This window comes from Annulohypoxylon truncatum (assembly GCF_022578515.1).
Source record: "Annulohypoxylon truncatum strain CBS 140777 unplaced genomic scaffold F4807scaffold_35, whole genome shotgun sequence".
Lineage (NCBI taxonomy): Eukaryota > Fungi > Ascomycota > Sordariomycetes > Xylariales > Hypoxylaceae > Annulohypoxylon > Annulohypoxylon truncatum.
In genome coordinates, this window is record NW_025953821.1 from 436,716 (window position 1) to 449,525 (window position 12,810).

At 46.7% G+C, this 12,810-nt stretch overlaps 2 protein-coding genes across 2 annotated transcripts; one reads left to right on the forward strand and one right to left on the reverse strand.

Moving 5' to 3' along the window:
- Positions 1–360: 360 nt before the first annotated feature.
- Positions 361–8,162, reverse strand: F4807DRAFT_453553 (ketoacyl-synt-domain-containing protein; the record flags this gene model as incomplete). The annotated part of the gene is made up of 9 exons (XM_048000474.1): positions 361–1,166; positions 1,350–1,447; positions 1,502–1,944; positions 1,981–5,061; positions 5,239–5,508; positions 5,602–5,811; positions 5,941–6,351; positions 6,413–7,396; positions 7,536–8,162. The coding sequence occupies 9 exons, from the start codon at positions 8,160–8,162 to the stop codon at positions 361–363; spliced, it is 6,930 nt and encodes a 2,309-aa protein (XP_047850906.1).
- Positions 8,163–8,327: 165 nt separating this feature from the next.
- F4807DRAFT_439878 (putative benzoate 4-monooxygenase cytochrome P450) lies at positions 8,328–10,863 on the forward strand. Its single transcript, XM_047999252.1, has 6 exons — positions 8,328–9,114; positions 9,181–9,546; positions 9,605–9,846; positions 9,916–10,354; positions 10,426–10,515; positions 10,595–10,863. Exons 1-6 carry the CDS (start codon positions 8,827–8,829, stop codon positions 10,721–10,723), a joined length of 1,554 nt encoding a protein of 517 aa, XP_047850907.1. The 5' UTR covers positions 8,328–8,826; the 3' UTR covers positions 10,724–10,863.
- The last annotated feature ends 1,947 nt before the right edge of the window (positions 10,864–12,810 follow it).

The following is a 12,810-nucleotide window of genomic DNA, read 5'->3' on the forward strand; positions in this document are numbered from 1 at the left end:
ATTGGTTGCGATGACATAATCAAGAGATCCAATTACGTAACCAACTACGTAATACGCATAAGGAGCTTTGCGTGAAACCCCATCTCTGCTCACACAACTAGTTTTCTCAACATCAACTTCCAGAGTTAAACGTTTTGCGAAGGCATCTATTCAATTGAATACAACTGCGATCCAAGTTCCAAGCGCGCCTATAAACATAATATTATCTATAAATAACATGATATGAAAGTATTCTATCGCTAGGTACTCAAACACCCTTTCTAGAGTTTAATCTCAATATCCAGCAAGGAAATCCATAGGCCATATGAAAACATCTGCAGTCGCCTAATCTAAAACCCCCATATCCTTCAGTGGTATCATTCAATCGCTCAAATTCAAATCAACATGCTCGCACAAAAATTTATATCCTTCAGCCACGGTCCTCGCCAGAATTTCGCTGCTCTGATGCTCGGGGTACAGATCAAATAAGTGCGGCACGTTCTCCACGATCCTCAATTCTGCCTCCGTTCCCGTTGCCCGCAATGCCTGCCACGTGCGGTCGGCCTGTTGCCATGGAACTAGGTCGTCCTCGCGAGGATGGATAAGAAACGTCGGCGTGGCATAGTTTCCCATTCGAGCTTGCGCTAATGGACTGACGGCTTTGATAAGCTCAGGTGCCGGAGCTCCCGGCTCTTTTCGGTTCTTTTTGTCGAGCCCGCCAAGTATCGTATGAAGCGTGCGCCCGTGCCAATTCATGTATAACGCGAGTCGACTACGGGGATCGGTAGGTGCCAACCAACCTCCTAATGCTCGTTTTGTAGGTGGGGGATTGTAGCCGACAATGGCATGGTCGGAAATACCCGCCCAAACTTGGTCGTCTAATTCATATGATGTAGCTCCATTCATGACTCTGGACCCCGCTGGTACATTAGGTTCGGTCCAGAACGAATCCTCATAGTCAGATGGAGAGTAAAATGCCAGAATAGCCGAAGGAGGTTTAATCTGGCGCGCCACAGAGGTCCAAGCTAGAGTCATAGCAAGGTGTCCCCCGCTGGACCAACCCACAGCTACAACTCTTTCTGCGTCTATGCGAACATCGCGTCTTGAGAGCGCGAGCTTTGGGAGAACAGTACGAATCCATAACAATGCGTCGGCAGCATCGGACATAGGACCATCGGGAAGCGTCACTTCGGGACAGAGCCGGTAATCGATGCTGATAGGGAGGAAGCCGCTTTTTATAAGCGTATTTGTCTGCTTTGGCCGAATGTCGTTCCTCGACAACATGACATGGCCACCGCCGTGAATCATTAGTGCTAGGAGATTCTGTCAGTACTATATAAAGTTGCTCATAGGATATTCAGCGTTCTCACCTACAGGAAGAGTTTTCCCGGAGTCAACTAACTCGGGAGGATAGTAGATATCTGCCTGGAGTTCCAGCCCATCTACCTGCTTGAAGCCAATGGTCTCTCTTAGTGGTAACCCGCCATTGGCGAGATCAGTCTCTTTATTGCCGACAGCGTACGGGGAAGCCGTGATGACCCGTAGGATATCTGATTCAGAAGACGACGTATCGCTCCAGTCCACCCAATTAAATCCGGCGGCGTTTAAGTCCCTCTCCCACAATCGCTCACTTGCAAGGGCATGCTTGCGACCGTCGCTAAACAACCACCAGCCTTCAAGAAGGCCGAACACGAGATCGAACCAAAACAGGTTGCGTGTAAGTTCTACCAAACATAACACCCCATCTGGGCTCAGCATCTTGCGAATATTGGTTGTCGAATTTACCAAGCTCTTGGTCGCATGGATGCAGTTAGTCGAGATAATGATATCATAGGCGCCTAGGAATTGCGGGTTCGGGTCCTTTTCAATGTCGACTACGGTATACCGCATAAATGGCCATTTAGAAAACTTCCGTCGGGCTGCCGCAACAAGGGAGGATGAAAGATCAGTAAATGTGTACGAAAACTTGTACTCGGGACCTAGTCCAGCTAGTTTCTCGACGACATCTTTAGTTGTACCCCCTGTTCCAGCACCAAGCTCAAGGATTCTCAGCTCACGACCTCCTCTGAAGCGTTTGAGGACGGATGATAGGTATTGGGAAAGAAGAAGAGTTCCGGTTTTGAACATGGGTGCGTTCGTGTAGACGTCTGCAAGAAGTGCACGTGCATCTGAGTCTCCGAAGAGTAAAGCAATGGGATCGGCAGCTCCTGAGAGACAATCAGCCAGTTTATGGGCCGTTGTGTAAAGAAGCTTTGTCTCGGAGGCATGCTTCGGGAATAACTTCAGCATTTTCTCATGCAACGGAAGAGTGGGGACCATTTGAATTGGCAGCTCAGTACGACGCAACACACCATCTTCCCCTTTCTTCAAAAGGCCAGCGTCTTCCAGTATCTTATACAACTGAGGGACGACCTTGTTGTGTTTTGGATCAAACCGAATCATTGGCACCTCATCTCCAACTTTCAAGTCTGGCACCACACAACCCAGAGAAGCAAAAGCTGCTAGGACATACTGGACCACAAGCTCCGACTGCAAGGGGAAAACCTCCGTATTAAAGTCCTTAAACCCAGTGGTTTCTGCGTGCTGGTCATATGAGGGCTTTGCTCCAACGAAACAGTCGCGGCTCGTGATTGCAAGGTTCTCTCCAGTCTGCTGTCTACTGACTGCATCATGCTGACTTGCAGAATCCGATGTACTACCGACGGGCTTTTCTGTGGGATTATGCTTCACGCTAGGCTTTTCGACAAGAGCTGGAGACGTTTTGGCTTTTTCAACGGGTTGGATGAAGCGGGCAACATCAAGCACATCGATACATTCTTGGAATTGCGCCTGGGTGATGTTTACGTGAAACCGACTTTGAATTTCCACCAGAACCTCGGTGACCAATAGTGAGTCGATACCAAGGTCGTCCAATTTGGAAGAAGGCTCAACCTCGTCTACCGGGATCTCTATAATGGCGCTGAACATTTCGCGTACTTGTCGGACAATGTCGGAAGATTCGGTCGATCCTTTCGCTGGTTGCTGGTAAATGCCAAGTGATTGGGGATCCGATTTCAATGGGGATTGCGTGTGTGAGAAATATGCACGATTGGCCTCCAGCTTTTCATCCTCATATTCTGTTAGCGGGGTATAACCCTTCTGGTATTCCGAGTCCGCATCGTCACTATCACTGTCGCTAATCTGAGGGCTTTTCGCGATAACGGTGGGGATAGTGTTGGTGTTAGGGGTGCTGTTGTTATTAAGTCTGCTCAAACTTCTCGATAAAGATCTGAACGGCACGCTCCTGAAAGTCGCTCCCATGATAGCCACGACTAATTCCTTCGAGACAGCATCACAAACGAAAATATCGTTTGCTATGTTAGACTTTGATGTTGCCTCATAGCGAGTGTAAACAGTCCACGAACGAGAATGGGTTCTGTTTGCCATGAAGGAAGCGGAGAAAATAACTTCTTCAACTGCAGTACACATGAAGACTTCATCTTCCTTTCGCGGAGATAAGCAGTTAACATGGATACCCGCAACTTGAAGGAAGTTGTCCAAAGAAATCGGGTCGCAAATGCCTGCGTCCATGCCATGAGGTTGTTCTATTGGAACTGTGACTAGGCCGACTGCCTCGTTCTCTGCCGCTGACAAGCTTTGAACTCCGCGATAATAGCCTGCATACTCCACGACGTCCGAGAAGAGTTTGTACACCATTGCACCGCTCACTCCAGTCGCTGATGGTAACTTCCTAATCCGATCGGTACGAGAATTCCGAGCGAACCTTCGCAGCAGTTTCAATCGACTTTCTGCCACGGCATCATCTGCGGGAGCACAGCTTAGAATACCTCGGGCGTGTTCAGTTTCGCTGCCTTCTGATCCACTAAATATAGCGAAATCCCAGGTCTTCTGTGCAACATTTCGAAGGCGTATAAACACGGGAATTCCAGCACCCAGGCCAAGAGGCGCCGACATGGTCAACCCTTCGACATGGGGTATCGCCTTAACTGCATATGATGTATCAAGAAGAAGCGTAGCACATCTGACAGCCAATTCGACATACATAGATGCCGGGCATAGGCTTTGGCCTGTAACTGCGTGTCCTTGACCGGCCAGTTGGAAGGTAATATCCGAGGTATCTACTGAGAATAGATGCTCTCCCTTCGCACCGTTCTTCAAGATTCTCACAAGGCCGGGTGACTTGCAAGTGGTGTTCTGGTTTTCGTTACCTCCAGCTTTCGATCTGGGCTTGTACTCGATCCAGTGGCTTGTCTTATCAAACTGGTATGGGGGCAGATTTACCCTCTTGTAGCGGGAGCCTGAGGTTTGATGGAAAGCCCAATGCTGTGTTGCGGATCCGGCTTTCCATAATTGGCATGCGGCATTGGCAAGGTTGGTCGTCGCACCAATACTTCCCAAATCTATAGGCATGAAGATATCCGATCGATCAGTCTTGGGTATTATACGGCGCGCCATAGCAACAATGGGAGAAGCAGACCCTGCTTCCAGCCATATAGCAGAAGGTAGACGAGCAGCGATCCTTTCTATCGCCTCAGCGAAGTATACCGGCTGCCGAGTATGTTTAACCACCTCATCCGCGGTGAAGTGCGACCAGTTACCTCCTGCTGAACAAGTCTCCACATGAATACGAGGGGTTCGTATACTGATTGATTCCGCCAATCCCTTCAAGTCAGGTAGTATACCATCAGCAACGTAAGAATGGTAGGCATGGGTGTTTTGAAGCCGAGTTTTCTTGAAGGACGAACATTCCTCTTCGGCCCTATTGATTGATCGCGCATCTCCTGCGAGGACAAAGCTGCGAGGACCGTTATAGCAAGCGACATCCACACGATAGTCACCTGTGGCGTTTAATCGCTGCACTACAGCTTCAATATCCTCTTTGTCGCATTCTACTGACAACATCGCTCCGCAGTCCGCATTCCAGCCATCCCGTATGATGCGGGCTCTACCAGAAATGAGACGGAAGGCGTCCTCCAACGAAATTGATCCGGCGATACAAAGCGCCGTGAGCTGGCCAAAGCTGTGTCCTATCACAGTGTCCACTTCAAGCCCAGAATCAATCCAAGATTTGGCGCTCGAAATCTGTAACGACAAAAGCATGCAGTGGAGAGTGACGATATCTTCAATATCTTCCCCTTGGAAAATCCCAGGGAATATGCTTGGAAGGCCAAGCGCATGGCATACTGCATTGCATTCGTTCTATATGTTGTCAGCATTCATTCAACCACCCCTGGTCGTTTTATAGTGAATTTAACTCACCAAATGGGTTCTAAAGAGCTCGCAATTATCGTATAGGTCCTTCGAAACGGTAACGTTCCTGCCGGTCTGGCCGCCGAAGCATAACACGACCGGATACTTGTCCGTCCGCGTGACGATCCCACCGCTCGTGGTAAGATCTTTTAGACCGGATAATAAGCTCTGCTTATCCGATACCGTAAAAGCTACCCGGTTATCAAACGCCGAGTTATGACGTCGAGCCAGGTTATATGCGATACTTCCCAGTGACGCCTCAGCCTTAGGCAAGTATACCTTCAACGCATCTATGTACGATTGAAGATTACTTGTCGATTTAGCAGAAAGGAGAATTGGATAGACTGTAGAAGAAGAAGCCTGCTCTTTAACCCCTGATGTTGAATCTAAGGGAGCTTCTGAGTGCGAGCGGATTAAAATTGCAGCATTGCTACCGGCAGCTCCATAATTGTTCACTAACGCCACATGTTTTTGAGATGTCCATGGTTGTGTCGTTTTTGGCACTACGATCTTGGCCGACGGTGAGGCCTTGATGCGTGGATTGAGCGAAACGAAATTAGCCTGTTTCGGGATGGTCTTGTGCTGCATCATCAGAAGCGTTTTGATAACCGCGGCGACACCAGAAGCTGCTTCAGTATGGCCAATGGAATCCTTTACGGATCCCAAGAACAACTCGCTACTCCGCGTAGGTCCTGTGAGCGCCATACGAACACTCTCATACTCGATAGGATCTCCAACAGGGGTACCTGTTCCGTGTGCCTCGACGTAAGTAACCTCCGCAGGTTTTATCCGTGCGGTAGTAAGCACACGTTCGTACAGCGAACTCTGAGATCGGGAGTCGGGAACCGTAATAGGGCTGCAGTTAGAGCCTTGATTAACGGCCGAGGCAGCGATCACTCCCATCACTGTATCGCCATCCGCTACGGCTCGCGAAAGCGGCTTCAACACAAGGATTCCGGCGCCCTCGCCCCGACAGTATCCGCCGGCCATAGTGTCAAAGGCTCTAGAGGAACCGTTGGGGTTCAGGAAAGACGCCCCAGCGAGATTCTGGTGCAGAGTAGGGCTCGTTATAACGTTGACTCCTCCGGCCAGAGCCATGGTACATTCCCCACCAAGAAGCGCCTGTAAAGCTGCGTTAGTATTTTCTCTTCTGATATATATTTTTGGGGTGTTCAATATTCACCTTGCACGCTGTGTGTATAGCTACAGCGGATGAGGAGCAGGCCGTGTCGAAGGTAATTGAAGGCCCGGTCCATCCGAAGAAGTGGCTAATCCGGCCACTGATGAAAGCCCTCAACATCCCTGTAGCTGCAAATGCGTTCGCGTTCTCAGATTCGATATTGTCCTCATAATCAACAGACCCTACGCCAAGATAGCAGCCTACATCTGTGGCTCTTAAACTCGTTTCTTTGACGCAGTATCCCGACGATTCAAGCGCTTCATACGCAACCTGCAAGGCTAGGCGCTGTTGCGGATCCATCGACTTGGCCTCGCGGCCAGAGATGCCGAAAAACCTGTGGTCGAAAGCATCAGGTCGACGAAGGAAGTTGCCCCAATATTCGGACAACTTAGGTTCGCGACTGATATCAGCTGGGTTGAAGCGCTCAAGCGGCATCGTACTCAGTGCGGTTTTTCCGGCTTGGATGATCTCCCAGAATTCTTCCAGAGTGTCGGATTGAGGAAATCGGCATGCCATTCCCACGACAGCAATCTCTTCGAGCGGGTTCTCGTCATTGTTGTATTTGCTAGTCGAGAGAGATCGGGGAATGCAAGATTTGGTGCCTAGAGGCACGAATGTTACCTTCTCAGGAGTAAGATCGCCCAATGTCGACTTAACGGTTTGGAACCAATGAGCTCGCTTGCACAAGATCAACTGGATGGCGATCTCGTGAAGAGCGCCAGTCTTAATGATGCTGCCGTCTGCCGTGGATCTTAAGGGCAATCTCAAACTTTCAGCATTAGGAAGCCGAAGCTGGTCATTCGTCGTGCATAATTTGACAAGTTTGTCGGCGGCTTCAGTGTGTTTCGAATGATGATAGCAACCATTAAGACCAACTGGTGTGGTTGCTATCTTAGCTTCGCGCAGACGTGCGCAGAATGCTTCTTGGTTACTCTTCGGAAGGGTAACGGTAAGACTTCTATCATCTGTAATGCAGGATATATATGCCTAGTGCATCAAGTCAGCGAGCAAACCCTTAACATTCAAACAGTGCCAACGCCCGATGGGAGCAGACCACACAGAGCCGAATCGCGAGAGTACAATAAACCCATATCGAATGAACAATATAAACCAAGAAGTTTCTTACCTCGGGGATGTTATCTAAACACGTTTCTAAATAAGTTCTGTCGGCTGCTGTTTTCCAATAGACAGAGATCGCCGTGGCCCTATCTTGAGCAATATGCGAGACCTCTTCCGCATCCACAATAATGCCTATGCATGCGGCTAGTCGAATAGCATTGGATACATTCTGTTCGAAATCCGACCAATCATTTGCGGAAGAAAGAGCCGCTGCCGAAAGAAATCCGATACAAAATCCTTGAGCCGCTTCAAAGCCCAATAAACTCTCTTTCGTACCGGGGTCGTTAACAGAGCGGAGAAAATCGATGACATGAGATACGACTGTTAAAGGCGCTAGGTGGGCGTTGACAAGAGTCTCCGGGTCAAGGAGCTTTTCTCCCGTTGCGAAATCATGAAGTTCCGCGAGACGATCTGCGCCGTGGACGTCCTCAAAGCCATACTCCTGTTGTAATGAAGACCACAGTGATGAGAGTTCGAGGAGGCTCTTGACAAGGAATTGAAGGTTAGGGTTTCCTAAAAGATCGGATTGGAGGCTTGAAAGACCGTCGTGCGTCCAGTGTGTGACTTGAGGTCCGAATAGCGCCACCACGAACTCCTGCGTGTGGCTTCCGGCCGAAGCACCGAATTTAGTCATCGTCTCGTTCTTGTCCGAAAGTACGTTGAGTACTTGGATCTTGATTGCTGTGGTTGAGATGATGTTTTAATTGCAGATGCCGTCTCAGAAACTACATGGACATGAAAACTATTTACGTGACGCTATTCAATTAGGTCTATTACCTTAAGTTATGAAGAATTCAGTCTATCCTCATTGGTTAGGCACCTTGCAAGTCGTTTGAGTATAACTCGGTAACCAATCTTATGTGACGATGCATACTCGACAAGTTAACAGCCAATTACAGCTCTCGAAATGGAGAATGCTGTGCCACCTTGTCCGGAGTGGTAAGTTTACTCGGCGTCGACGTCGCTTACGTGAAGGTGAGCGGGGCTGACATGCCGTATGCTCCGTACACAATTCCAAACCCGAGTAAGGACATGGGACATTATCACTAACTTACGATTATCAAGTGGCGTATTGATGGATTGTCGTTGAGCCGCAACGAATACACGTGCAGTGAGGCCCCCGAGAGAATCTCGTCATACGATTAGGATTCGATGTCTCATCCCCGCTCCTCGCCGTGTCTACAGTTCTATGCCGTTTAAATCGACCTGTCTTGTATCGTAGGGAGCTTATAGAATATCGCAGGAGACTTAGACGCCACGGCCTTTCTACCGTGATACCAACACACTTGACCGAAGCTATGGAGAAGATTTCTCTTATCCCCATCCTCGGCGTCGCTCTGTCGCTCGTCGTCATCTTACAGCTTGGGCGAACATGGTGGCGATTGAGGCACATCCCGGGGCCATTCCCGGCGAGCATCACCAACTTCCAGCGCGTGGGTTGGGTTAAGACCAAGCGAGCACACCTTATACTCCAAGACATGCATAAGAAATATGGAGAGGTTGTGCGAATTGGGCCGAACATGGTGTCCTTCAGTAATCCTGAAATCATTCCGACCGTCTATCCAGCTAGAAGTGGCTTTCCAAAGGTATATCGCTTACTATCATACTCAAATCAAACCCGCATCTGAAGGTCGGAGCTAATTTGGGTTAAGGGAGACTTTTATGTGACCCTTCGACCTTACACGAGAGGTGGTGGTGCCTTACATGCCGTGTTCAACACCACGGAAGAAGATCTGCACAAGCAGATCAAGAGCCCGATCGCGCCGATGTTTACACCCGCCAACACGCCTTCTTTCGAGGGCCTTGTTGACGAAGTTCTGAAGTGCATCCATGAGAAGCTCGACGAGAACTTCATCGCGAACGGCGAGATTTTCAACCTAGGCCAATGGCTTCAGTACTTCGCCTTCGACGTGATGGGTACCATGACCTTTTCGAAGAGGTACGGATTTCTCGATACCGGGAAAGACGTTGGGCGGATGCTTGGTACCATCGTTGACTTTATGAGGGATGCCGCGCCTGTGAGATATCCGCCCCGAGCTCAGGTCAATTAGTCTGTTCTCTCCTAACTTCATGTAGATGACTCAAATCCCCTGGCTCGACTGGGCGCTACGCAAGAACCGAATCGGAGATTCAATCCAGCGTCTGTTCGGCAAAACAGCATCCCTCGGCATCCTCGGTTTCGTAGGAAAAGCCATTAAGGAAAGACAGGAACTCCTAGCGAAAGGAGACTTCAAAGTCAGCGATGAAGCTAGCGGGCGAAAGGACTTCTTGACTCGATTCATCGAACTCCAGCAGGGCAATCCGAAGATTCCACCTTGGTAAGACGTCTCTTCCCAAATTGGTCGCTTGTCGCAATGTAAAAAAGAAACCCTCGTTAACATGAACAGGGCTCCCACCGCATGGACGTTTTCCAACGTCATCGCAGGTTCGGATTCCGTGGGCAGCCTCATGCGCACGACCATGTTCAACCTCTTAGTGTACCCGCACACGCTAGACAAGCTGTACGAGGAGCTCCGCTCCGCAGGGCTGTCGCACCCGTACCCCAAGTGGAGCGAGGTCCGCAACCTGCCGTACCTGGATGCCTGCGTCCAGGAAGGGGCTCGCATGCACCCGCCCTTCGCGCTGCCCTTCGAGCGCGTCGTGCCCGCGGGCGGCATCACCATCCAGGGCTACTACCTGCCCGGCGGAACGGTGGTAGGCGGTAGCCCCTACGTCGTCAACCGCCACACGGAGACGTTCGGGCGGGACGCCGAGTTCTGGAGGCCGGAGAGGTGGCTCGAGAAGGATGAGAGGCATAAGCAGAAGCTCGAGCAGGGCGTCTTGACTGTGAGTTCTTCCCTACCCCCCAATCGCCATTCCTTTCGCGTTAAAAGTAAACTGACATGTCGATTTCCAAGTTCGGTGCTGGGAGACGTGTCTGCTTGGGCAAGCATGTAGGAATTCTGGAGATCAAGAAGCTGATCTCGTTTCTTGTCCTGAACTACGATGTGAGTGCTCACGATGAACATATACCTTTGCTTATGCCATTCCGTCGAGAATGCGGCTTTATACTGACAGATCCCGTAGATCCGCGTCGTGAACCCCGAGAAGTTTGAGCTTGAGAATTCGTGGTTCTTCTTCCAGAGGGGTCTCTATGCTACGATCCGGAAGAGGCCTGAAGCGGTAGCGGCAGCGGTGGAAAGTCAGCAGGTATAATAAGTTTATCAATCAAATTGGCTGCAAGGTTAATGAAGCTATTTGGGTTAGACCGTCTCGAAGTTACTCAGGTAATCTAGTTTTGAAATGAAAATATTTGGCCAATTGAATCTCACTATTGAAATGTTTGAATGTGAAGTAGGATTGAGATTTAAAGTGCACGAAGTCGCGGTGGGAAGGATTAAAAGCATTCGTTAGCGCCCGGAGATATTTTGAAGGTACCTAGGTACATACGTGGAGACCCCGCAGTTATGGATCATACAAATGATCCCGGTCGCGGGGCTTTTATTCATATCCGCATTCCTCTCATCAGGCCATCCATGGTAGAATACAAATCCTATGAGGTGCAACCAGAACCATGAGTTATGTAAGTCTTCGTCGTCACCAGAACCGCCATTCAGTACATGGATCTGAGCAATTGATCCCTCTTCACGCGGCTCAATGCAGACGATCGCATGGGGAAACTTTGGTAGTCTTTTAGCGAGGATAAAAGACAAGTACCACTTACAACACCAAATAGCACACGCAGCGAGACAGCGCAGGGTACGATGCCCAATGCATCATATCCAATCTTAAATTGGATTGCCTTGCTTCGAAGCCATAAATACACTCACGATAGACAGCTCATAAAGCATACCCTGCTTCGTTTCGAGACATACTACGTGCTTCTTTATCTCCGAAACACAAACATAGAAATATCCTATTTACTTGACACGCCCACAGCTTCACGCCTGTAACAAGGTCGAACTTACTCAAAGTCAATGAGAATTGCTGGATGAAGGACAAATTAAGACAGATATGGTATCCAAGAACATACCTATATAATATGTTTGTTTACTCTGTGAAATCTAATTTACCTAACCAAGCTCGAGACATCCACATCAATACGATATTGAACATGGAAGATAGCAACACATTACCTCAACCGTTGGATTATGAATTTAGAGACATCGAGCGGCATATTGAGAAATGTAGAGAACAATTGAAAAGAAAAGAGGATTTCCATTCTGAAATAAAATTGGTCCAGGCTCAGAAAGAGTTCCAAGATCTTATCCTAAGCAGAACTTGCGCCCTCAGGAGCACTTGGACGTAGACAACCCCCTATTTGCCGGGCCGGCTCTCGGTCAATGCGCACGCACTGTTACTGTCAGCTTACCAGCTGAAGATCCGGAGATTCCTCTTCAATGCATTTTCAAGGTACAGGTCAATTCTTCGCATTCGCTTACAAGGCTTCCGGATTCATGATTCGTTTCGATGTTTCTTCTTATCCCGATGACGTCGATTATCACACCATGATATTTCCTGATCTGGGGTTTTATATATAATTATGTTTTAAGTTTATATAAACGTTTTATTTTTAAACATTAATAATTAAATATAACGAAACTTATATTAAAAATTATATTACGATATATTTTATTTTAAATAAATTATATTAAATCGAATTTAACGTTAATTAAAAAATAAAAATAATTATAATAAATTATAATTTTTAAATTTTAATATTTATTATATTAATTTTTAATATTTCGTATTACGCGGATATAATAACGTATTAAAATTATTAATTTTTTAATAAAATTTAAGTTAATTATTTTTTATATTATTTAAATTAATTATTTTATATATTCGATATTATTTAAATTACGCCGTAAATATTAAAATTTAAGTTTTAATTTATATATTTTTTTTTTAAAATTTATTAAATATATTTAATTAAATTTAAATTTAATAAATAAAATAATTATTTTATTATATAAATTCCGTGTTTTTTTAATTATTTTTTAATAATATATAATTTATATATAAACGCGTTATTTTAAATAAAAAAATTATTAATTTTATAATTAAATAATAAATTTTTTTTAAATATTTTATAATAATTTTTAAAATTTATATTATTACGTAATAAATTTAAATTTTTTTTATATATATTAAATTTATTTTTATAATTTATTTTATTTCGAATATAAATTATTTTTTAATATATAACCGAAATATTAAAATTAATATATTTTCGGTTATTTATTAAATCGGCCCGGTATTTTTTTAATAATAATCGGATCACTTATTCGCCGAAAATACTT

Bases quoted from the DNA above. Each gene is read 5' to 3' on its own strand.
- F4807DRAFT_439878 (XM_047999252.1), top strand. From the start codon at position 8,827: ATGGAGAAGATTTCTCTTATCCCCATCCTCGGCGTCGCTCTGTCGCTC. The intron at 9,115-9,180 runs GTATATCGCTTA...ATTTGGGTTAAG, and splicing joins CTAGAAGTGGCTTTCCAAAG to GGAGACTTTTATGTGACCCT. The intron at 10,355-10,425 runs GTGAGTTCTTCC...TCGATTTCCAAG, and splicing joins TCGAGCAGGGCGTCTTGACT to TTCGGTGCTGGGAGACGTGT.